This window comes from Giraffa tippelskirchi, chromosome 1 (assembly GCF_054371585.1).
Source record: "Giraffa tippelskirchi isolate mGirTip1 chromosome 1, T2T-mGirTip1v1.2.pri, whole genome shotgun sequence".
Taxonomy (NCBI): domain Eukaryota; kingdom Metazoa; phylum Chordata; class Mammalia; order Artiodactyla; family Giraffidae; genus Giraffa; species Giraffa tippelskirchi.
Genome location: NC_137275.1, coordinates 193732824 through 193759498, shown reverse-complemented (window position 1 = coordinate 193759498; position 26675 = coordinate 193732824). Strand labels below are relative to the sequence as shown.

Here is a 26675-nt window from a genome sequence, read left to right as displayed (position 1 = left end):
AACCATAACTTATTATTTTATCAGACAAAGATGAACTTTTGAGCCTGGATTTTCTCTGCAAATATTTATGGTCAATGTCCAAAGTAAGGGAAAATTGCTAACAAAAAGTAAGTGGCTGGGAATCACACACCTTGCTGTATCTTGTAATGTTTTAGATTTGAGCAAGTATGAGAAGAAGTTGAAGGGGCTGGTTAAGAAAAACTATTACAATATTGTAAAGTAATTAGCCCCCAACTAAAATAAATAAATTTATTTAAAAAAAATAAATTAAAAAAAATAATAATAAATAAATAAAATAAAATAAAAAAAAAGAAGGAACAAGGGAGAGGATTTAATGACATTATTGTTCATTGAGTTGATGAAAGAAATTGAAGACAAACTTGACTGGAGGCTATGTGACATCATGAGCTTCTACTGCCCTATTTTATAACTTAATTTGGGTAGCTTTGCCACGGACCACAGAATGAGATTTTCCCCTCAAAGCTGTCAAAGTCAACCCCCAGCCCTGCAGACCTAAAGATCTGAGAGCCTAAAATTCAGCAAAACATTTGAGCATTTAAGGAATTCTTGAGTTCCCAGGACAGTTCCTGGGCCCTATGGAAGACACAAAAAAGTAGAAAACATTATGCTTCTCTTGAGGAATTCTACTCCATCTGAGGAGAAGAGACAGAAAGATGAGAAAACTCTAAATCTTGATGAATATTAAAATCAAGTTATAGATAATGTAATAAAGCTATTTTGTTGTTGTTGTTGTTTAGCTTCTAAGTCATGTCTGAGTCTTTTGTGACCCCATAGACTGTCGCCCGCCAGGCTTCTCTGTCCATGGAATTTCCCAGGCAAGAATACTGGAGTGGGTTGCCATTTCCTTCTTCAGGGGGTCTTCCTCGCTCAGGGATCAAACCCACGTCTCCTCATTGGCAGGAAGATTCTTTACCACTGAGCCACCAGGGAAACCTAATAAAGCTATACTTAATACATTATTTATCTAAAGCAATGCAGTGATCATTTGGTGGAAGATTGAATTAAGGCAGCATTGGTGAATCAGAATCTTGAGCTGGATTATGAAAAACATGGTATGTATTGATAGATATAAGAAAGAAGGTCGTTTTAGATAGAACACTGTTAAATAAGGCATAGAGATAGGAATGAGCAAATTATGTTTGCAGAATGGTAGAGTGTCCATTTTTAATTTTTATTTATTTTTTAATACAATTTTTAAAGGTTATACTCCATTTACAGTTACTACAAAATATTGGCTATATTCTCTGTGTAGTATAATACATCCTTGTAGCCTGTCTTACTCCCAACTGATTGTACCGCCCACTCCCCAACCCCTATTATGTGCCCTGCCACTGGTAACCACTATCTTGTTTCTGTATCTGTGAGTCTGCTTCTTTTTTTGTTGTTATATTCACTAGTTTGTTGTAAGTTTTAGATTCTACATATAAGTGATATAGCATTTGTCTTTCTCTGTTGACTCACTTACTATAATGCCCTCCAGGTCCATCCTTGTTGCTGCTGCAAATGGCAAAATTTTGTTCTTTTTTATGACCAAGTAGTATTCCTTTGTGTATATATACCACATCTTCTTTATCCATTCATCTGTTGAGGGACACTTAGGTCGCTTCCATACCTTGGCAATTGTAAATAAGGCTGCTGTGAACATTGAGGTGCATGTATCTTTTCAAATTAGTTTTTCTTCCCAGATATGTACCCAGGAGTAGAACTGCTGAATCATATAGTAGTTCTTTTTTAGTGTTTTGAGAAACCTCCATACTATTTTCCATAGTGTCTGCACCAGTTTACATTCCCACCAACCATGTATGAGAATTCACTTTTCTCCATATCCTCACCAACATTTGTTATTTGTGTTCTTTTTGATGATGGCCATTCTGACAGGTGTATATCACATTGTGGTTTTTTATTTGGATTTCCCTGATTATTAGTGATGTTGAGTTACCTATCTTCTCATATACCTGTTGGCCATCTGCATTTCTAGAGGGTCAATTCTTATCTTCAAGAAACATTTGAGTTTCTATTTTATGATGAATTCTGTAACTAAAAACACTGTAATGTTTTGTGGTGAAAATACAGCACAATGCATGATACTTATTTGGTGGCCACCATGGATTGGTTTGAGGGAAGGGTAGAAGAATGGTAATGTCCATTAGACCCAAATAGCACAGTAAGATCTTAGAATATGACAAAGTTCAAGTTCTACTATTTCATTTAAAGTGAGTTGTTTCTATTGTATTATATCTAGGAAGAACATGTTCTTTTCCAACTTGAAGAAGGGATTGAAGCTTTGGAAGCCGCAATTGAATACAAGAACGAAAGTATCCAGAGTCGCCAGAACTTGCTCAGAGCTTCATTTCAAAACCTCTCTCATAGTGAAGCAAATGTCTTAGAAAAACTAATTTGCCTGAGTCCTGTTGAGATTAGAGCTGTTCTTTTCAGATATTTCAATAAGGTTTGTTTTTCAGAGACAGAGGGTTTTCTTATAAATAGGGGTCAAGATGGGTATACGGCTCACATTTATGTAGAATTTACAGTACTGAATGTTGTCATCTGAAATCTTTGTGCTTATCTAAGTATTGTAGGCCTAACTTTTAGTGAGGTTCTTAAAATTGAAGGGTCGCTTGAAAGGAGGACACTTTTTGAAATAGTTTTAAAATCCAAAGAATTTAATCCAAATATTCTTCAGGCATTATTAATTGGATGTTTTCTAGATTTGGTTGTTCCTACTCAGCGTTCATGAAAAATCAAGGGACCCTCTAGATTTGGGTTCCCTTTCCTTCATTGCTGGGTAGGGGTACCTATACTTTCTTTTCATACTCTATGAACTGAAATAGAGATGAAATGGTACATCAGTGACAAAGATAGTGATAGATTTTAGCATTAACCTGGATGTGCTTAATATAAATTAAGATATTTTATACAGATTTGACAGTTTACTGATAGATGTTTCATAACATTGAAAATTATATCCATCTTTTCTCCAGTGTCTTCTCTTAAGATATATATTATGAAACGTTAAACAAGTAGATTACTTTTTTCTCTGAAAAATATATTCAGTTTAAGATAATAGACAATTAATGAAAAATAAAACACTGAAGTTTTAAAATAAAGTTCTAATTCTGTGAGACAAGTGAAATAAAGATGAACAAATTAATGGAAGAGTTATACACAGTCCTCCTCTTGGATGATGACTGTCAGAAGTACGCTTCTATCATTGATGTGAGCGCATCCCATCACTGGGTGTTTGGAGGGCAGAAATAATGGTGCGTATTGTCTGAGGCTTTGATACAGATAACTCTTTGTGGTGGTCTTAGTGCAAGGGCCAAGGTCAGTGGATTTTTCTGATCTTAAGAACCCTTTGTAGAAATTAGTACTTTTCTGGAGAGAAGGTCTTTACATTATTAACAAGTACTATGACACAGATATTGTCTGAAGTGTTTTTACTTTATATCAGTGCAGAGAGGAACCCATTGGACTAAATGTACAGTCTCAGGCCAAACTCTATTTATAGCTGAAAAAATTCTGTCACTTATTTATAACATTCACTTTGGAGTTAAAAATGAGAATTATCTAGATGTTACAAGAATCTTTAGAATTCTTGATTTTTTTTAGACTGGGAAAATAGTTATAGGATTACAAATGTAAACTACAAAGATCATGTCTAAGAAATGATAGAGGGGTGATGGTTAGACCAACATTATATTTAAAATGAAGTTATTACCAATTCAAAATCCCAACAAATTTAAAAGGCTGTTAGGTTATTTTGTGGGTTTGTTACAAAGCATTTGCCTAGTTATACCATGGTGATTAAGGGCATTCATCTTTATGAAGTCTAAGGAGAAGTAAATTAATCTATTATATTAGGCTGTCTAAGACAGTTAAAAGGTCAAAAAATGTCTTTGCTAGGTGGTTAATTTGCGAGAAGTTGAACGGAAACTAAAGTTACAGAATGAAGAAATTAAAATGAAAGTTCTGGAACAGGATAACGTGGTTCGTGAGTTGGAATCTGCACTGGAACATCTGAAATTTCAGTGTGACCGGAGACTGATCCTCCAGCAAAAGGAACACGAGCAAAAAATGCAGCTGCTGTTACATCATTTCAAAGGTAACTGCCCCTTCTCATCAGCTGTGTAAAGCTGATGTAGAGGAGGGGGATCAGGAAAGGAATTGGATCAGTTAAAGCCTAACATGCATAAATAATTACTACTAACACGTGTTTTGTGCTTTGTGTGTTTGGGTCCACATGCTGGGATAGCCCTATGGATGTAAGGCACTTCATGCCTTAAATGCCATCTCCTCTGCCTGTCCCCAGCGGCACACAGAGAGCTGCTGCAATCCTGTTGGTTATTGGTCTAGTTACTATGTAGGAATGTGGGATGACATCTGGCTTGATAATATATAGCTGAAAAGTTCCCCATTTCTAGGATATAGAACCTTGATATTTAAATCACTTTACCTTTATAAAATTAAAGTGAGAGGTTCTGTAAGATTTCTGGCTATAGTTCTCCTTTTAGTTATATCAGTTGTAAACTTTATGCATTAAAGATTATAGCTTAGGTCAAAATTAGTCTACCATTGATAGGCACATACTATTTCTTAGCACACAGTAGTTTAGTTCAACTGTCAGCTGTGGTGTGGAAAGACTAGTCATAGCAGTTGGTCTTCACAATACCTGGGCTTATGACTGGTACACAAACAGTTCCTATGGCAACAAAATCACTGCCTGGCGATACTTCAATGCCTGGAATGCTTCAGTTCAGGCAGCTTAGCTGTTGAGTCTTCATTCTCCTGAATCTAGAGCTGGAAATCTGGTAAAAGGGATCTGTAAGAAGCAACCCAAGTAAGCAGAAAATTGGAAAATCTATGCATTTGTGTGTTGAGGCAGTCTGCCTGTAAGTTAAATTTTATAACCAATTAATTAGCAACCAGCTGCCTGATGACAGGACTTCCTTGACTGGATTCCATATGTTATTTCATTCAAACATGTTCTCTTTACATCATGTTATTATGTCTTATGTCTCTAAAAGTGATATTTTAGTAGAATTTTTAATATGTTTTTTCAAGTGATTGGCATTTTACAAAAAAGGTCATGCTTTAGCCAAATGAGAACATTTTAAAAATCATTCATTACTATAGCTGGGACAAGTTTTTTATAACCAAGTTGTAACTGAAAATATTTATGTAGGAAACATTCTGTGCAAAATTCTTAAAGAGATGGGAATACCAGGCCACCTTACCTGTCTCCTGAGAAACCTATATGCAGGTCAAGAAGCAACAGTTAGAAGTGGACATGGAACAACAGACTGGTTCAAGTTGGGAAAGGAGTACGTCAAGGCTGTATATTGTCACCCTGCTTATTTAACTTATATGCAGAGTACATCATGCAAAATGCTGGGTTGGATGAAGCACAAGCTGGAATCAAGATTGCTGGGAGAAATATCAATAACCTCAGATATGCAGAACCACTCTAATAGCAGAAAGTGAAGAGAAACTAAAGAGCCTTTTGATGAGGGTGAAAGAGGAGAGTGAAAAAACTGGCTTAAAATGCAACATTCTAAAAACTAAGATCATGGCATCTGGTCCATCACTTCATGGCAAATAGGTGGGGAAACAGTGGAAACAGTGACAGACTTTATTTTCTTGTGCTCCAAAATCATTGCAGATGGTGAGTGCAGCCGTGAAATTAAAAGACGCTTGCTCCTTGGAAGAGAAGCTATGACAAACTTAAACAGCATATTGAAAAGCAGAGATAATCACTTTGCCGACAAAGGGGTGGGTCCATATAGTCAAAGCTATGATTTTTTCAGTAGTCACATATGGATGTGAGAGTTGGACCATAAAGAAGGCTTAGTGCCAAAGAATTGATGCTTTTTAATTGTGGTGCTGGCGAAGACTCTCAAGAGTCCCTTGAACAGCAAGGAGATCAATCCTAAAGGAAATCAACCCTGAATATTCATTGTAAGAAATGATGCTGAAGCTGAAGCTCCAATACTTTGGCTACCTGATGCAGAGCTGACTCATTGGAAAAGACCCTGACACTGGGAAAGATTGAAGACAAAAAAAGAAGGGGGTGACAGAGGATGAGATGGTTTGATGGCATCACTGGTTTAATGGACATGACTTTAAGCAAACTCTAGGAGATAGTGAAAGATAGGAAGCCTGCATGCTACAGTGCATAGTGTCGCAAAGAGTCAGACACAACTGAGCAACTGAGCACAGGACCATTTTAAGATTTACCAGTAGGAGAGAGTAGGTCTGAAAGTGTGTATTTCTGAAGATCAATAAACTGAATTTTACTGGTTGTAGAACATAACTCAAAGGGAACAGTTGTAGACATTCCTAAATATTAATTAGAAGTTACATTGTGGCATAAACTAGAGGTTTACTTATGGGTTTTTCCCCTCTTCTCTTTTTCTGGTGGTTTTTCCTTTGTAATTTAATCTTTCAGCCTCTTCTGACAGGTTTCTGGTTTTTTTGGTTATGTATTTCTTTTTTTTTTTTCCCCCCATTTTCTTGGCCATGCCACAAGGCATGTGGGATCTTAGTTCCCTGACCAGGAATGGAACCCATGCCCCTTGCATTGGAAGCACAGAGTCTTAACTACTGGAAAGACCTTAGCTGTATGTTTCTTCTCTTTCTTTCTTTTTTTTAAGTCTTTTTTTTTCTTAAAGCATTGCATTTATTTTTAAAATTAATCTATTTATTTATTTTTGGTTGTACTGGGTTTTTGTTGCTGCACAGGCTTTCTCTAGTTGCGGAGATTAGGGGCTACTCTTCATTGCGCTGTGGCAGGCTTCTCATCACGATGGCTTCTGTTGTTGTGGAGCACAGGCTCTAGGCACAGGGGCTTCAGTAGTTGCAGCACACGGGCTCAGTAGTGGCAACTGACAGGCTCTAGAGCACGTGCTCAGAAATTGTGGCGCATGGTGTTAGTTGTTCCTCAACATGTGGAATCTTCCTGGACCAAAGATTGAACCCATGTTCCCTGCATTGGCAGGTGGATTCCTATCTACTGTGCTACCAGGGAAGTTCCTTGGTTGTATATTTCTTGGGCCTATAAACCTTAGGCTTGTGACTTTTATATATCCACAGTTCCTGATATAAACTTGAAGACACTGATGCAGCTGGACAGAGTTCCACATGTAGACCTTACTTCTGATGTTCTGAGGATAAATTTAGTTAGTAACTACTCAAAAAGTGCTTATGAATCATGAAAAATACATAGTTTTAAGGATTAGGATGGGGATGGGCTCATTTTACAGGCAGAAGAATCCAAATTGTAGCTGAAAACAAATCCATTCAAGGAACAGATACATGTAACATACTTCTCATCCTTTAAATAGAGTCTGGGAGCTCTGTTACGATTTTCAGTCATTTATTTTAAACTGATTTTAAATGTGAATTTCTGTTTTATAGAGCGAGATGGGGAAGGCATTGTGGAAACTTTAAAAAATTATGAAGATAAAATCCAGCAGCTGGAAAGAGATCTTTATTTCTATAAGAAAACCAGCAGAGATCTGAAGAAGAAACTCAAGGAACTGGTAGGGGAAGCAATTCGGCAGCAACTAGTACCATCAGAAAGTAAGAGATTTAGCATTACCTGTTGCGCCAACACCATAACACTGTTTGCCATGGAGCCTCTCCCAACTGATTGGATTATTTAGAATTCTGTTTGTGTAACAAAAATAGTTGTCTAGTCTATGTGTAAGACAGAACCACTGGATAAAAGAATAAAAGTACAAATGTATATGTGTGTAGGAAATGATCATTTATTGAATTGTCTACCATGTACCAGGGGTTCCTATATTTTCTAACTCACTAAATTCTTAAAATAACCCTAAATATAGGATAGCTGTTGTTTTCCTGTTTTATAGGAAATGAAGCCTTCTGATTATCATAAAAAAGTAAAATAAATAGAGAATAATAAAAGTAAAGGTAAAATAATATCATATACATTTCTAAGATCAGTCAGGTTTTTCCATATTGTGACCTCTGGAAATTCAAAAATATAATAAAACCATTGTTGAGACTAGGATGTTTTCTTGCATAATTATATGTAGATATATAGAAATACCACCTTCCTCAATGAAATGATAAAATATGACAAAGAACTTTGCAAAAGCAAAAACTGTCATGAAGGTGATATATCTATGATTAAAACATATTGTCTTTAAGCCCATCAGTAGAGAGCAACCAATATCTCTAAAATAACATATTCTCTTTTTATAAAAGAATTAACCTTCCTTTAGAGAAAGTATTCTTCTAATAAGTTAAGAATGGTTTTGAAAGTTGACTTTACAGTGTTTTTTAGGAACACAGCTATTTTGTACCTGTAAAGAAAACGATTGGGTTGGTCAAAAAATTCTTTCGGGTTTTTCTGTACCAGCTTATGAAAAAACCCAAACAAACTTTTTGCCCAACCTAGTACTTAAAGATGATTACAACAAGAGGTAAAGAGTACACCTGAAACTAATATAATGTTATATATCAATTATATTTCAACTTAAAAAGATAATTATAAAAACTGAAACCATAAAAAATAGAATCCAGTAGAGAATGATATATATGTACAATGAAAAGATGTGTGCTGAATATATAATGTAAGCAGAATTAACATAGTTTTAAATCTTAAAACTCACTAATATTTTATTTTTTTGTTGCTGTTATTTTGTTTTTTAAATTAATTTATTTTAATTGGAGGCTAATTGCTTTAAAATATTGTAGTGGTTTTTGCCATACATTGACATGAATCAGCCATGGGTGTACATGTGTTCCCCATCCTGAAACTGCCTCCCACCTCCCTCCCCATCGCATCCCTCAGGGTCATCCCAGTACACCAGCCCTGAGCACCCTGTCTCATGCATCGAACCTGGACAGGTGATCTATTTCACATATGATAATATACACGTTTCAATGCTGTTCTCTCAGATCATCCCACCCTCGCCTTCTCCCACCAAGTTCAAAAGTCTGTTCTTTACATCTGTGTCTCTTTTGCTGTCTCGTATATAGGGTCATCGTTACCATCTTTCTAAATTCCATATATATGCATTAATATACTGTATTGGTGTTTTTCTTTCTGACTTACTTCACTCTGTTTAATAGGCTCCAGTTTCATCCACCTCATTAGAACTGATTCAAATGCATTCTTTTTAATAGCTGAGTAATACTCCATTGTGTATATGTACCACAGCTTACTTATCCATTTGTCTGCTGATGGACATCTAGGTTGCTTCCATGTCCTGGCTATTGTAAACAGTGCTGCGATGAACATTGGGGTACACATCTCTTTCAATTCTGGTTTCCTCAGTGTATGCCCAGCAGTGGGATTGCTGGGTCATATGGCAGTTCTAGTTCCAGTTTTTTTAAGGAATCTCCACACTGTTCTCCATAGTGGCTGTACTAGTTTGCATTCCCACCAACAGTGTAAGAGGGTGCCCTTTTCTCCACATTCTCTCCAGCATTTGTTGTTTGTAGACTTTTTGATAGCAGCCATTCTGACCGGCATGAGATGGTACCTCATTGTGGTTAAAACTCAGTAATATTTTAGAAAAGTAGTTCTAATGCTACCTTATATTTATTGTATGTATCATTTATAGGCATTTTCCCAAACAGTTCTATTTAGTCCTAAACTCAGGGTAACCTGGTATATGCTAACCCCATTTTTAGATGTGAGAATTAAAGCTTAGCGTGGCCCAGTGACTCCAAAACAGAGAACATGGTCTAAGGTCCCTGGTCTTCTAACTCCTGGTTCTGTGTTCTAGTAAAAAGTCATTTTAGGATAGAGATGTGATACAAACATACCAATTCTGCCAAAGAGACCAACCTTTCTGATTTCAGTGTAGTAATACAGAGGTATTACTCTGTATTAATACAGAGTATTACAGAGTATTATTAATACTCATATAACTAAAACATTTACTTGAAATTCTGCCTGTGACATATAGCTGAACCTTTTACTTGAAATGCTGTCTGCAAAAAGTTAAATTGTAAACAGGTATTAAGTAGGAAACAAAGCAATTAGCATAAAGCCATTTTTGCTTTAAAAATACACTTTCAAATTTGAGATATCTGAAATTAGCTGTTTACTGCTTAAATGGCCCATTTTTATACTCCTGAGTCCACTAGACATCTCTTAAAATGACAGTGTGGTATATGGTATATGGTATATGGTGGCAAACAGGCTTAAAAAACCTAGATCTTCATCATGCTCTTTAATGAAACAAACACAAAAAACTAAAAAAAAAGTTAAATAATCTTGGAGATGTGTAAAGTGAGGATAACTCATATCTTACCAACTTACCTGGGAGGTCTAGTCTTTTTTTTTGACCACAGCTTGTAACTTGCAGGATCCTAGTTCCCTGACCAGGGATCAAACCCAGGCCCCTGGCATTGGAAACTCAAAGTCCTAAACACTAGACTACCAGGGTATTCCTGGAGGTAGACGTCTTACTGATGTTGAAGATGTTATCTCAACTAATTTGCTATTTCCCCTAGAACCATCTTAAATATCTTTATTTTTTAGCTAGAAAAAGTAATATATAGTCATTATAGAAAACTTTGAAAATATAGAAAAAAAATCCGAAAAAATCACCCATAATCCTACCCACCACTATTAATATTTCATCATAATTCTTTTCAGTGATCTCATTATGCTTTAAAAAAAATCATTTGGATTCATATTGGTGAAATAGCTTGTACTATATCCTATTTCAAAATGCTGCTCTAATATAATGGAACTCTTCTCCACGTTCCAACATGCCAGAGGCTGTTCACCTTGGAGACCTGTTGCAGATATGGGTACGGCCTGGAGTGAGATTTTTTAAATGAGACTGTTTGAATTATAAAATATAGCTGTTTAAATATATCAAATTTTGAGTTCCCTAAGCTATAGAGAGTTTTATATATATAACTCTCTCTCTATATATAAACTATATGAAGTATTATATGCTTAATAATCAGTATCCTAGTTAACACATAACTGTTTTAGTATTCAGTTGATTGGGGTTCAGTAGTCATCTTTTCATTGTCTGCCTGCCAGACTTTATACGCTTTGAATATTTTTAGTATTTCCAAGTAGCAAAGAATTAATCTTGACTAAAATATCTTGGTCACTTCTTAATCATGCTTCTGGCCCAGTACATCTGTTTTCTAACATTTTGTGAGGATAAAATCAGTTAATATGGACATACAATCTATGTTCTTGTTTAACTATTTAAAACTATCCTTGTATCAATTAATTAATTTATTTAAATGTCATCCATTAATTAAACATCTAATAGGCTTAGCTATGAGTGATGGAGGACCTAAAGCTGAAGGGAACTCAGGTCCTTGTCAGGGAGCTGATAGTCTCATGGCTGGTTCAGTTGTAAACCAGAGCAGAGCCAGTAAATGATCTACCAGAGGTTAAAGTCCAAGGACCATAGTCTTCCTCAGTGGGCCTGAGGTGGGCTTCGTGGAAGAGATGGCCACCCTGGTGCAACTGATATTGACAGAGTATCCTCATGTCAATTTAAATCACTTATAAAACTCTATGTGTTAGGATATTAGAGTCAGAAGATCTGGTTGGGATCCTAATTTCTTTTACTGCCTATGTAATTATGGATGAGTTAAATCTTTCTTTAGTCTGTTCCATTAGTGGTGAAATTCAGGAAGAGGGAAAATGTATTGTGAGGAATCTAAGTGGGCTTGGGAGTGAACCTTTCCAATGAGCCCATCTCTGCCCTTTCTCCTATGATCTTTAAAAACTAAGATGCCTGGCTTCCTTCCCCAGACACTGTGACCTGGGCATCAGGATTTTTTTTTCATTGAAATATAGTTGATTTACAATATTGTGTTAGTTTCAGGTGTACAGTAAAGTGATCCAGATCCACACACACACACACAGACACACACACACTTCCTGATAGCTCAGTTGGTAAAGAATCCATCTGCAATGCAGGAGACCCCAGTTCAATTCCTGGGTCGGGATGATCTGCTGGAGAAGGGATAGGCTACCCACTCCAGTATTCTGGCCTGGAGAATTCCATGGACTATATAGTCCATGGGGTTGCAAAGAGTCGGACACGACTGAGTGACTCTCACTTATCACTTATATACACACAAACTCTTTTTCAGACTCCTTCCCATTATAGGTTATTAGGCATCAGGACTTTTAAAAGTTTCCAGGTGACACTAATGTGCAGCAAATTTTGGAAGCCACTGTGATCAACTTTGTACCTGCTAATTCCATTTGAGGATCTGTGTCATTTTCCAGTTCAGGTTTTTTGTTTTTGAGAATTTTAAAAACTAGAAAATCAATCCTTTTTTTTTTTTTATTGAGGTAGAGTTGATGTATGGTGTTATGTAATTTCAGGTGTACAACAGAGTTATTCACAGTTTTTAAAGGTTATATAGAAAATCAATTATGTTTTAAACCAGGTTCACAAACTAAAATGACTGCAGCAGCCAGGAAACCAGAGTGAGCAGTAGGGCTGCAGCAGCCGTCCACACTGGCAGGGGCAGCTCTGCTCTGGCTGCTGTTGCCAGGCAGAAATTGTCAGTTTTTCTCCTTTTTCTATAAAATCTGGAAATCTGTATTTTTATGTAAAACTTTCCACTTTTAAAATTTTGCATCACATATTATTTTATAGGCTAAGTAAAACAAATCTGTGGGCCAGATTTGGCTTTGGAGCTGCCAGTGTGCACCTTCTGTTTTTAAACTTGATATACACAGGACCAGAAGTGTACTAATTGCATCATCAACATATGTTAAAGTTGGCATTTTTCTTTGTGTTAGGTCTAGTACCTATATGGACTTTAAGTTTTGTCTTTGATATTAGATGATTCTATGATTTGACGGCCTCAAGCTTTGATATCTTCACTCACTCCTATCACTCATTCCAGCGAGATGGTCCCCTCTGAGGGGTATGCTGTCATTTCCATTTTGATGGTGGGAGCTGTGGTATGTACCCCAGAGTACACTCAGATGGAAGAACCCTGCTCTCTTGCTTGGAATACCAACCAAGACTAGATTTTCTTCTGCCAAGTTAGAAGACTCCCTGGAAATATGACCAGGATTTGGGACATAATTCACCAGTGGCAAGCCCAGCAGAGGCAGGTGTGGAAGGGCTCCACAGAGGCCGAAAGCACTCCTGTGTTTCTATGGGTGCCAAAATCTCTAGAAAACTCTTTCAATTTTGTTCCATTAATAAAGAATTCTGAGTTATTCACGTGCAAATGCCTCTAAGTGAAATAATTCATTTTTACACTTAAGTCACTTAACAACACAAGCTGGAAGACATAATTTATATTGCATGATACTATGATTAAAATACCTGTTTTTAAGGAAACCTCTAATTATTTTTCTGCTTTTTTGATTACTTTTAGATCATGATGCTGGAAATGGAGTTCAGAACCCAGAAAAAGCTGGCATGGTTTCAGAAGAATTAAAATGGGCATCCAGAACTGGAAGTATGAAATTAAGTGGAAAGGAAAGACAATTAGACAGTTCCACAAGCAGTTTAAGAACACAACCAAATCCTCAGAAGCTCTGGGAAGATGGCCCAGAATTGCCTCCAATGTATAGCTCTGTAGCACCCACTAGTGGGCATTTGTTAAGCAATGAGGACAAAACCGAAATAGATGAAAATCAGCTTACAAAATCTAACAGTCAACCGTCATCCCAAATTCAGCCAGTCGGAAATGTGGGACAGCTGCATGGTGTCACACCTGTAAAGTTGTGTCGCAAAGAGTTACGCCAAATTTCTGCCTTGGAACTATCATTACGACGTTCCAATCTTGGAGTTGGGGTTGGATCTATGACTGCTGATTCCCTTGAAGTAGCTAGGAAAGCGAGTGACTTAAAAACTTAGGCATTTAATAAGAAAAACTTTAATTTAGCAGATGTGTAAGATTCCTTTTTCTAACCTGTTAAAAATTAAAGTTTAAGTTCACTAGCTCTTCCCTCAGGATAAAGAAGAAGGGTAGGAAGGAATCCTTTTGTATACTGTGAATGTGTGTTTTCTTCCAAGATTTTTTTGCTGTAAATATTATTATATAATATAAACTTCAGTTTGGAATTAAGAACTAAATACTGATTTTCCCAACAAATATAGTTTGTACACTTTCATATTTTTCAGTCACAGAAAATATCCCATTTTACTATTTTGTTACTTATGTTATTTTTGTTACTTTTCCAAACTTTCACTTGTAAAATAAAGTTTTTTCTTAAACTAATTAATGTTTGCCTGGAACAGTAGCAAAACCACCCTGATTTATGGAAGTCTACTCTGTTAGAGTAACCCACTTTCTTACTGACTCCAATTTTTCTTATCTGATGCTGCTAATTTTTTCTTTTGTTCTTTCCTCTGTTGCTATAGACCCCGACCATCTTACCTGGCACCCAAACTGTTGCTCAAAGACTTCTAATTTCTAGCCCCTAGGGAGTAGGATTCCTTGGTCTCACTGCTAAAAACCAGTTCCTCTAGGAAAAGAAAATCAAACCAAAACTAACTTCTAAATTGGTGAATAATTTGTATATCTCTAAAGTATGATATTTAAAATAATTTAAATTATGGATTAAATAGACTTCTGTGGACTTACTTGGGAATGGAACCATAATATATAATGTTGGCCGATTAGAAACTGCTTCATCCAGCAAATTTACAAAAGAGGTTAGAAATTTTGTTTGTAACAGGGACTATTTGAAGCCAGACTGGTTTTAAGCCAGTTTTTTTTTTTTTGGTCTTTGGTTTGTATCATATATACTTAATAATACCATATATAATGTGTAATATATGTGTATTGTTGTTTTGCTAAGTCATGTCCAACTCTTTTGTGACCCCATGGACTGTAACCCACCAGGTTCCTTTGTCCATGAGATTTCCAGGCAAGAATACTGGAGGGGTTGCTATTTCCTTCTCCAAGGGATCTTCCCAACCCAGGGATTCAACCCACATCTCCTGCATTGGCAGGCAGCATCTTTACCACTGAGCCACAGGGAAGCCTTATATATGTATAAAATGGCACAAGGCCAGTGTCTTAAAAAAGCATATCAATCATATATTTATTAATAAGTACAGGTTTATTAATGAAGGTCCTAATTTTAAATTCCTTATAAGATTAATATTTAGAAATAATTCATATAAGAATGTATTTTGACTTTGGAATTCTGCTGCCTGCCCAAGAAATTGACACATACTTATTTTACCTGTGGAAATATAAATGCATTTTCTAAAAGCCAGCTCACTAACGAAGCAATAAAATTTATATTAAACCAACAATGAGTAGATTTGATAATGCAAATGTGAACTGACTTCTAAATAACAAATATACAATTTTTCCCCCTTTTGGTTAAACATATATCCTTTATATGCTATGATGGATTTCATGTACATACTCAAACACATATATGTTAAGAATGTCCTGAATAATATATTCTAGGAATGAAACTTTTGTCTTTCTATTTAGTCAGTGCACTCACAAAGGAAAAAAAAAAATTTAAGGCACCTCCCCAAAAGGAAGTACAATTTTTCTTACATATACCACTAATAAATTTTACTCTTTTATTTCACATGCTCTCCTTAAGTCTGAACATTTTGTCATTGTGTTTGCCTTTTTGCATGTGTATGAAATATGTGGTGGGTTTTTTGTTCATTATATTTTTTCCACCTATAACAGCATTTGGAAAGAAACATATTTGCCTCCATAAAGTTAGTCTAGTTCCTTCCCTAACTCCAGAGTGTTGTAGATAACGGAGTTGGAGAACTCTGTGAATATGGGAACCGTGAGTAGCAAGAACATCAGTGAAGGTGCTTTTGTGCTTTAATGTTTGTTTTCTTTTGCTGATGTTTTTTTCCCCCTCAGTTCTTCATATCTTCATGAAGTCAGGGTCCAAGAAGTCAGCAAAAATATGTATATATGATCTTCCGTAATGTGGACTTGATTGCCATTGGCTTGTTTGTAACAGCCCAGGTCAATAAAGTGATAAATGCTAATTTAAGGATGGGCTTCTTATATTTTAAAACAAAGGGTCTTATACAGAGTTTTAGAATGAATTGCTAAGGAGTCAAGTCCTTAATGGGATTTTAGTTCTGTAGGCACAAATTCTTACACATTAAGTGACATGACATATGTCATTAAAGTATGACATGTTTTGCTCTTTCATTTATTTCATTCAGCACATGCTTAAGATTCTTATAAAACACTGGAGTATTAATAATGAAAGTTCATTGTCCACTCAGGTACATAATTCCTTTCTCAACTTCACTGGAATCTTTTAAAGTACTCATGTGTATTTTACATTTAAAGATATACCAGGCTCCCTTGACTAGTACTGATAAAACATTTATATTTTCAAAAATTGAGAGGGAAGCTGAGTGAGATCCTTCTGTGATAAATACCTCAAATGTGTTGGGTACGCAGTATTTTGAGCTCATCTGGGCAGTAGTGTTCAAAAAGTGGGTATGGGAGAATTGGTCTAATGGGATAAGTGTTTTATCTCTGTCATCGTTTCCCTGATGCTGATAATAAAAAAGTAGACTGACTTTTCATAAGTTTTATTGGTTTTAAATTTTCTCCAAATAACGCACCCCTTAATGCTTGCAATAGGGGTGACTACTTCCGTTCCTTGCTTTGGAATACAGAGCATACATGACACCACATTTTGGAGTAGTGTTTGATCTTTATAATGGTATTTTCATTTTGACCCCAACAATACCCCAATGTGGCAGTGATTAGAACAAGAGAAATTATAAAAAGAAATCTCGGCAAAACTTGATGTTTAGTATTGGTTTTTGATATTTTACATAGTTCTTATTTGTACATTTTTAGTATCTCTTTTCCTAGGAATTTCCACAGTGCATCAACAGAATAGCCACTATTTGAAATGTTAGCAGTGTAATTTAATTGAACCCAAATATAATTGACTTAGATTTAGGTATTAGTTTCTGTTGGTAAATTATTACACAACACACTACTACTGAGTTACCTCTGCACTACCCGAAGAGAAAAATACAACAATCTCACACTTTGTTTTAATGAGCAAGATGCTTATATGCCCCAGAGAAAGCAATGGCACCCCACTCCAGTACTCTTGCCTGGAAAATCCCATGGACGGAGGAGCCTGGTAGGCTGCAGTCCATGGGGTCGCAAAGAGTCGGACACGACTGAGCAGCTTCATTTTCACTTTTCACTTTCATGCATTGGCGAAGGAAATGACAACCCGCTCCAGTGTTCTTGCCTGGAGAATCCCAGAGACGGGGGAGCCTGGTGGGCTGCCATCTATGGGGTCGCACAGAGTCGGACACGACTGAAGCGACTTAGGAGCAACAGCAGCAGCTTATATGCCCAAGGAACAAAACCATTCACAACAGAAGACTAAGAAAACTAAACATTTAAAAATACTTGTGATTAAAGCAGAACAAAAGCAATGTATCAATGAAGTGAAATAATATTTGCACACTGTGTCATTGTGTTTTCAAGCTTATTACAGTATATGTTGTTTGGTCACTAAGTCATGTCCCACTCTTGTGATCCTATGGACTACAGCCCTCCAGGCTCCTCTGTCCATGGGATTTCCCAGGCAAAAATACTGGAGTGGGTTGCCATTTCTTTCTCCAGCAGATCTTCCCAACCCAGGGATAGAACTTGCATCTCCTGCATTGCAGGCTCTTTTACCCCTGAGCCACCAGGGAAAGCAAGATATGATTTTTCAAGTCCAAAGTGGTAAATATTGTTCGAAATTATTTGATCTGAGAGATATCTTAAACACTTCTTGGGAATTCCCTGGCAGTCCAGTGGTTAGGACTCCATGCTCTCACTGCCAAGGACCTGGATTTGATCCCTAGTCAAGGAACTAAGATCTCACAAGCCTTTCAGCATAGCCAAAAAAAACCAAAAAAACACTTTTTGAACCTTACCCCAAGTAACAACAACAAAATATAGGTAAATTATAGCTTACTTACCCCTCACTCCCCACAGAGTTCCAGGATTCAAAAAGCTCTGATAAAAACAAGAGGAAAAAAGAGCTTTATTTTAAAGCATTCCATAGGCCAGCAAGGAATTTTCAAAAATATTTTGAGAGAATATATTTTATCTCTCTTGCAACAACACAAACTTTTAACTTCAATCATGGGCTATCTCTAAACCCTGAAGAATACTCAAGTTGGTACTGACTTTGCCATTTGAAAATACACATCCCGGTTTTTACACTGATTCCTCTTCTTATGAATACTGTTTATTCAGGATTATGTGAAAAGAAACTGTAGACAGAATCTGAAAGGAAACTGGAGCCATTCAATAGAGAATTATAAGAAACATTATTTTGGATAAATTTCGTCAGCCATAACAAACTAAAGAACAGGACTTAGATGATTACCACCCAAGATCCACAAATAGTATCCCAAAGCAAGCACTGTAGGCAGAATTGACAGAATTTATCTTCATAAAACAATACGTAACCATTTTGCTTAATTTTTCTCTGCTAAAATATCCCTAAATTTTTCTACTGAAAAAAAGTCTTCCATTCGTGATTACAAACCATCAGCTATTAGCCTTCCTTGAAGAAGCTGAACTTATTTTTGTTTGTGGCCTGCAGTGGAGTATCACTGTCCACCAAAAGGAGTGAGGAGTTAATCTGAACTCAACTGACTGATAATTTTGGTAATTTATAAGTATTAAAATTGTCAGATTAGGCAGCATTTGAATTGTTCCATTAGAACCCTGGGACTAAGCCTGTTTTACAGGACATTTTCCCAGCCAACACTAGGAGTCCCTTGGCTGTAAGATGACCAGAACACGATCAGAGTGATCCAGGTTATAATCTTATTAATGGAGTACATTAAATAATTATATTTTCTAAAGCACCAAATAGACTTCTTTTTAAAAAAAAGCAATTTATGAGTCACTCTCTTATATTTAAAATCAAAATTTTATTTTTCAAATGCAACTCTATTTAATAAATGAGGAGAAAACTACTATTTTTACTATATGTAAATAGCCTGTTGCTTTATCAATTAAATATGTAAAAGCACTTTGAAGACTAAAGCATCATATATGTTTATGGTAGAATTATTAGATTTTCCATAGAGCTGACTGTCAAAATGGAATAACTTTAGGACAAATGTGGTTGCTTAATTTATATTAAACATTTTAAACTCTCAGAGGTTTAATTATATATGTTAGCAATAGCAGAAATAATTATTCTGTGAAAAATTTCATGTGAATTCTATTCTCACAAGAAAATATTATTTCTGAGTCAAACCCTCCAGAAAGCAAACTTCCTGAATGGAGAGTTAAGGCAGCAGGGAGTGGAGATAGGGACTGAGGGTAAAAAGGATCCCATTGTTCTTCACAATAATACATAATACAAAACTTTCATAATACATTCTCATTTTCAGGCCCACTCTACTTCTGCTTTCTGAGGTGGGGGCAGCTCTAGTTTCAGAGCCTTTCCAGGGTCTGGGATGTGAAAAGTTTCACCCTGGCTGGCTCAAACCCCTCCCGAAAGCTTAGGTACTAAATTTCTCAATTTGGGTAAACTAGTTATCACTCATCCATCTCCTTCCATGTTCCTAAGTTTGTTGACACCCTTCCTCAGCAGGGATCTCTTTTCCTGTTTGCTTTGTCTTTATGGGTTTATAGCTTTTTTTTTTTTTTAATCCCTTATCTCTCATTTTAATGAGGTATATGTAGTGAGAAAAGAAAAACGTGTGATAATGAACCACGTTTAACTGGAAGTCTCCTTACCATTAACATCATAGATGTAATGAACATCTTTTCTAAGTAGGAAAAGTCCAGGTATGACTATAGGCAGTTCTATAAGACTTAGATATAAGTACAATAATACACCTACATTTTATTGAGTGCTTAATATGTGCTAAATGGTCCTTTTTTAGAAAAAATTTTTTTGGCTGTGCTGTACAGCATGCAGGATCCTAGTTCCCTAACATGCAGGGTCAAGTCTGTGCCCCCTGCATTGGAAGCATGGAGTCTTAACCACTGGACCACCAGGGAAGTCCTAAACTGTCTTTTAAATGCTTATTTGTATTATATATACGTGTGTATATATATATATATATATATATATATATATATATATATAAATATTTTATCTTCACAATAACCCTGTGAGATGGATTCTGTGATTCAACACCCAGCAGTCTGACTCCAGAGCACCTATGCTATATAATGTGATACATCATTTCTAAACTACAGGAAATCTTATTTTCAACTTGTCAGGTCTCTAGTCAATCCATACTTATTGGTAACTTAAGCTATAGCTGAGGTTTTTCTCATAGATGTTGAGTATTTACAGCACAGTATTTGTTGTGGCAAGGTTAGCATCTCTTTTGAAGTGTCTATTTGAAGATACATATTGGAGGTAGAAGAGAGTAATTTATGACAAATTCTAAAGCAGAATCATTTAAACTGGGAATCCTGGCATGTGTTTGTTTTATAATACAGACAGATGGGCCTTTCCTCTTAAAGAAAGCAGTTACTGTCTGTAATCTGAGGGGTCAAAGAGAAGCAATTACAAATCCCACACTAGTAACACAACACTAAAATACTTGGGTAAACAAAATATAACTGCCAGAGTTTAATATCTTAAAGCACTGATGACCTTGAACACCCTAACTCAGAGAATTCAGCTCTTCACTCTTTGTAGATTTTAGGACAAGGTTCACTATCACTCTCTCCAAGGCTACTCATAGTCCAACTCCATTGTCACTTCTGAAGATAATTCTTTGCAAGATATAGATATATCTTTCAAATCCTTACTGCCTCTCAATTCCTTGACCTCTCTTGGAATGATCTTTGCCCTCTGCTAACTCAGGTACCCACTCTTACGGTCATTCCCTATACCTTGTCATTACTTCTAATCTTAATTTCAAGCCAACTATTCTCCAACCCATCTCTTCTTTTTTTCAGGTCATTCTATATGGTACCTAAACTCCAGCAATTCTTCAACCTGATGAGAAACACATTCCACTCACTCTCCCACCTTTTCACAGTTCCCCACCACTCTCAGTTCTCCACCTTTCCCTCTCAAAGCCTTACTTCTTACCATGTCTGAAATTGGAATGTCTCCTTTGCATCTACCTTCAACTACCCTTTGCCCATTTCTCCCCATCATACTTGCCTGACCAAATCTCAGGCCTGGGTAATTGGACTGCCTACTCAGTGGCTGCCCATGAGCAACCAAATCCGGCTGGAGAAAAATGTGCAATCATACTGACTTATTTCATGACTGTATCCCACCAGGCTCCTCTGTCCATGGAATTCTCCAGGCAAGAATACTGGATTGCTAGCCATTCCCTTCTCCAGGGTATCTTCCTGACCCAGGGATCAACCCCAAGTCTTCTGCACTATAGGCAGATTCTTTACTGTCGAAGCCACCAGGGAAGCCCCCACTATACTGACTGATCTCATTATAAATTCATGGCCACTCACTCATGTGGGCCCTTAGTAGTGCCTGGAAACCTTACCATGTTTCTCTCAATTCCCTCTCCCACACTCACAGACTAGTATTTCACCTCTCTTCCTCTCCCCCTCCCCCATTAGTCCCCCTCACTACTTTCAGTTAATAACTACATGAAGCAGAGTAAGCTAAACTGCTGTAACAAACAAAAATGTTATAGCTTCCACTCAATAGAAATTTGTATCTTGCTCACATAATAATCCAGAATGGGTATTCCAGGTCAACGGGCAACTCTCCTTCATCTCTACATCTTCTTTCTTACTTTCTGTCAATCCCAGGGTCTTGTAGTCATCTGCATAATCTAGCTGGCAGGAAGGAGAAAACGAATGAAGGAGGCATAGTGGCCTGGAAGTAGCCCACATCATCTCTGCTCACATTCCAGTAGCAATAACTTCACATTTGACCATACCCAAGTGAAAGAAAGCCTGAGAAAAACAGTCTCTGTGCCCAGGAAGAATGAGAGAATACACTGTGATGGACAAACAGCAGTCCCCTAAAATGATGTTGTTTCTTATTTCACTGAGAAAATAGAAGCAATTAGAAAAGAACATCAGCTTTGTCCCGCTATCAAATCCACAAGCCTACTTCAGGATGTCCCATATATATGGAGACTGGAGGAATTATATTTCCAGGCTGTTCCCAAAGGGGTAGTGTCCAAGCGTTCAGTTAGAACAACATGGTCATAATGACCACATCATCTAATCACAAGTTCAAACATACCTTCTTTCCTGGCGCTTTTTTGACCTCTGTGGTTTTGGATATTGCGATCAACACTCCTTCCTGCCCCTGTCTTTGTGAAACTCCAATGTATGTTGCTTTGGTGATTCTGTGTTACTCTGGTTCTCCTCCCATTTCCTCCTCTGGTTCTTTGTTGACTTCTCTCTCTAGATGAAATCCTTTCTTTATCTGTTGGCTTTTCTCATCTAGGTCTGAGCTTCTTGAACTTCAAGGTGATACAGTCACTTGGGGTTCTTGTTAAATCAAAGACCCGATTCAGCAGGTCTGAGATTCCACCTTTCCAACAAACCTCCTGGTGATGCCAGTGCTGCTGGGCCATTGACCACAAGGTTCTAAAGATGATGTTCTCCAAGATTCTGTCCTTTGTTTTCTTCTCTTCTCTCACAGTGTTACCACCGCTAGGCTGAACTTCCCAAACTCTCTTCTGGTTCAACCCTCTTTCCCTTACTTCAAAACCTTTACATCTAACTTCTTAGTTGTCTACCTCTATTTGAATGACTCAACAACCTTTCAGACCTTTAAATGTCCAAGTCTAAACTGATCTCTCAAAAAGTAGTTCCTGTTCCTACTGATAATTGTCTTTTTTCTATCTTCTATAATTATCTCCAAACTCAAACTCTCCAATACCTTTTATTTTTCTCTTCCTCCTTCATGCATGTTATGCTATTCCCTTACTGGAAAACCAATGAATCAATTGTCAAATTCTGTAGATTCTGCTTCCACATTACCTTTTAGCCAAGCTCTTTAAAATTCCTCCTGCCTTTACCTTTTAGTCCAGATTTATCAATACCTTTTACCTGGCCTATTGCAAGTTTATCTGACCATTTTCCCACCTCTAATTTCTGTATCCAGTTACAGAGAGATGAAAGAAAAGCAAAGCTTTTAAACCTCCAATATTTTATTTTTTTTAACTTCTTATTTTGTATTGGGGTAGCCGATTAACAATGTTGGGATACTTTCAGGTGAACAAGGAAGGGATTCAGCCATACATATACACGTATCCACTCTTTCCCAAACCCCGCTCCCCTCCAGGTTCTCACATAACATTGAGTAGAGTTTCATGTGGTACGCAGTAGGTCCCTGTTGTAAACCTCCAATCTTTTAAACCACAAAAACTAAGTAATGTTTTAAACACAAATTCTTCCACTTAGCTTTCCAGGCCCCATTCTCCTCGCTGTCTGCCACTTCTCAACATGCCCTAGAGTGTTACCATTTGTGTTTCCTTAACAGGACTTTCACTGATTCACCTTCTCATATGTTCTCACGTTCTCTCTTCTTGTTGTAAAACCATCCCTATCTCCTTCAAGGTCAATTCCAAATGCCTTCTCCTCCTTACTGCCTTTCTTTCCTCATTCCCCAGACAGGTCTGAGCAGTTCCCTGATATTCTGCAGTATTCTGTATTTTTCACGTGGCACCTATCATGATTTATCTTTTATTATAACTGTTTTGGAGAAGGCAATGGCACCTCACTCCAGGACTCTTGCCTGGAAAATCCCATGGACGGAGGAGCCTGGTAGACTGCAGTCCATGGGGTCGCTAAGAGTCGGACACGACTGAGCAGCTTCACTTTCACTTTTCACTTTCATGCATTGGGGAAGGAAATGGCAACCACTCTAGCCTGGAGAATCCCAGGGACGGGGGAGCCTGGTGGGCTGCCATCTATGAGGTCGCGCAGAGTCGGACACAACTGAAGCGACTCAGCAGCGGTAGCAGCATAACTGTTTTATCCCTTATTCTGAAGGCAAGGATAACATCTTCAACTTTCCTCTGTAACCCTGGAGCGTCTTACCTATGGGGGCGTCTACTATTAGTTGAATCAAAGTGATTTAGGAAGATAACCTGATGCAACGATAAACAGCAGAGAATCCGAAGTCAGGACAGCTGTGTTCCGGCTCTGCCCTTTATGAGACGTGAGACTGGCTAAGTCGCTTAACTTGGCTTGGACAACGGGAATCCTACTACTTGATGGAATACTAAGGGAGATAACTCTACAGAGAACTAATCGATGTTCGTTATTTTTCTTGCAGAGAGCTGATGGAGTCTTTCTATTCAAATCCTGTTTGCAGGACCATCCCTACTTAACGGACCGGAGGTCGGGCCCCCGAAAGGCTAGGAATTCGGGCCCCCATGTTCCCCGGGCCTCTTTCCCCGGCAGGGCTCTCTGTTCTGCGCGATGCAGGTGAAGCCGCCGACCTGCGGGGGAATGGCCTGGAGTCTTTTTCTCTCGGGAGACCTCCCTCCTCCCACTCACTCCGGGAAAGCTCTCCCCTTCCCGGTAACCCAGAGGACCGCGGCGCCGCCGCCTACGTGAAACGTTTGGACCCTGCCCGGCCCCCGTAGCTCCCCTTCTCCAGCAGGTGGTTCTGGTCCTTTCCCCCAACTCTGGGCGCTCACGTCACCGGCGAACCTCTACCCACGCGCCACCGCCGCAACCAACCGAGAAAATAAACAAACCCTAGCGCGCGGCGGCGGGCGCGCCAGGCCCCTCCCCCGCCCCGCCCCTCGGCTCTCACGCCGCCCCCTCAGCCGGGACTTCCCTCCCGCCCTCGGCTCACGGCCGCGCTCTCTCCGCCCCTCACCGCGGCCCGGAGCCGCGCTCCCCGTCGCTGTCCGCCCGGCCCGACGCCCCGGGGCCCGTTAGTACTCGGCGCCCGCTCGCGGGGCCGCCGCGCGACCCCTGTCCGGTGCGAGCTCGCCCCTGCCCCCCGACACTTGACCCAGCGCAGTCCCAACGCCCAGTGCGGCCGCCCCGGGAGCCGCGGAGCGGCGGCGGCGGCGGCGGGGGGGAGGAGGGAAAGGAGGGCCGAGCCGGCGGCCGGGGAGGCCCGGTGAGTACGCGGAGGGCGGGCCGCCTCGCGGAGGGTCAGCTCCGGCGCCCCTGAGGCAGTGGTGGCGGCCCGGCCGGGCTCGGCAGTTGGGGACTCGGCCTGAGGCGACGGGCCCCGCTGGCCAGAGCCACTGGGCAGAGTGCGCGGGAGGGCCGCTCCTCGGGAAGGCCCTCGGCGCCCAGCTCGGGGGGCGGCGGAGAGAGACCCGCGTCGACCCCAGGCCCGGGCGCACCGGCGGTGCTTGCGCTTCCCGAGACCCCGCGGGGGCCGGGCCAGGGGGCGACCGCGGTCGCGGGGCCGCCGAGTGACAGGTGCCGCCGCCCCCTCTCCGCCACGGGCATCGCGCTCCCTCCAGGGAAGCCAGGCGCTCGGAAATTTCTGGAGCAACGACCCGACTCGCTGTTTTTCTCCTTTGCAGGTTTTGAAACCGCTTCTTTGCCAGAGTTCGGTCTCTCCCAGCCCTGTTTCTTTCTCGTATGTACTTTGCGCGAGTAAGTTTGGGAGCATCGGTTAACAGCCTATGGGTGAAATTTGGCTTTCGTTCGTGCATGAGGTATAGTGAATTACTTCTTGAATAAAGTGCTCCTCCTCCTCCCGCTAGCTATTTAAAATAGAGAAGGGTTTTGAATTTTTTTTTTTTTGCAGGTATTGTTTGTAATAAGCAGTCTTCCAGAAATTTTGTCATCTCTAACACTTAGGGATCTTGGTCGATATTGAACAGTAATAAAAATGCATTATTAAATTTTGTCTTTTCTCTCCACCTTCTTTTAGATTTTTAATTTTTAACTTTAGCTAGAGTCTCCAATTGAGTAAGTGCTATGGCTTTCATTAGAAGCACTAATGAGAAAAATCGTCTTTCCTCTACTGGACAGCCGGTGAAATATTCTCTACACTTTTCACTGTTGTCTGCTTCTTTACATAGTAAACGTGCTTGTAAGTGCAACCTGAATCGTCAGTTTAATAAATTTGACTTGCAAGCTATAAGAATATTAAACTTCGTGGCAATTAAAAATATAAAAAGTCTGTAATCTGTAGAAATAGAGATTTTTTTTTTCTCAACAAGTTCATAACTCATAAGCTCGCATTAGTCAGATCCTGATGAACAGAAGATGATGTCATACTTGGTAACAACAAACTTAACTATAAGATGTCAATCAGGTGGCTTCACTCTATAAAGAGTGAAGAATTCAGAAGTTGACCAGGAAGAGATCTTTGGGACTAATGAAAATACATGTGCTTTACTCATGGGAGAATCCCTTAGTTCCTCACTCAGTACCTGCTTGTACTTTTTGCTTAGGTTTTTCAATCCACAGAAATTAGATGCTGCAGGTTAGAGATGGGAGACAGTATTGAACTATGAAGAAAAAAAATGTTTGTTTGTATTAAGTTCATTAAGAGCAAAGTTTGGATATGTTCCCGGCACTTACTGGTTGTGAACCTTAGTTTATCAGACGCCAAAGTGAAAGATATTGTGTAGTTGTGTTATTTGAGAAACAGAACTTGAAAAAATACAATAAAAAAATTTTCACCAGATATTAAGTCACTCACACTCGGTGCCATTTCATTTTATGGCTTTTGTTTTTTAAAATCTAAGCTACTTTTCAGTGAGACCACACTGTATTCATTTCTTTTT

At 38.7% G+C, this 26675-nt stretch overlaps 2 protein-coding genes and 1 long non-coding RNA gene across 37 annotated transcripts in view; 2 read left to right on the top strand and 1 right to left on the bottom strand.

The window, feature by feature from the left end:
- KIF27 (kinesin family member 27) overlaps nt 1-14232 on the top strand; it is an 80948-nt gene extending 66716 nt beyond the window's left edge. For 8 of the 28 annotated variants that reach the window (XM_081520976.1, XM_081520874.1, XM_081520881.1 and 5 more), the window contains 4 exons: nt 2264-2470; nt 3925-4123; nt 7435-7599; nt 13384-14232. In XM_081520976.1, the coding sequence (XP_081377102.1) occupies nt 2264-2470; nt 3925-4123; nt 7435-7599; nt 13384-13868 (1056 nt within the window). In that variant the 3' untranslated portion in view covers nt 13869-14232. Of the gene's footprint in view, nt 1-2263; nt 2493-3708; nt 3732-3924; nt 4124-7434; nt 7766-12836; nt 13235-13383 lie in introns of those variants that run through there. The other 20 variants (XM_081520987.1, XM_081521019.1, XM_081520988.1 and 17 more) reach the window with 4 other exon arrangements.
- On the bottom strand, nt 3444-22539 carry LOC145518063 (uncharacterized). Its single transcript, XR_014062573.1, has 4 exons — nt 22196-22539; nt 21669-21780; nt 17961-17997; nt 3444-4840 (listed from the first exon to the last, which is right to left on the bottom strand). It is a non-coding gene; the product is annotated as an uncharacterized LOC145518063 (long non-coding RNA).
- Nucleotides 22540-24762: 2223 nt separating this feature from the next.
- Nucleotides 24763-26675, top strand: part of GKAP1 (G kinase anchoring protein 1) — a 104797-nt gene continuing 102884 nt past the window's right edge. For 3 of the 8 annotated variants that reach the window (XM_081521475.1, XM_081521433.1, XM_081521445.1), the window contains exons 1-2: nt 24763-24898; nt 25461-25595. The gene's annotated coding sequence lies outside the window, so the exon portion shown is untranslated. Of the gene's footprint in view, nt 24899-24928; nt 25354-25460; nt 25596-26675 lie in introns of those variants that run through there. The other 5 variants (XM_081521482.1, XM_081521428.1, XM_081521454.1 and 2 more) reach the window with 2 other exon arrangements.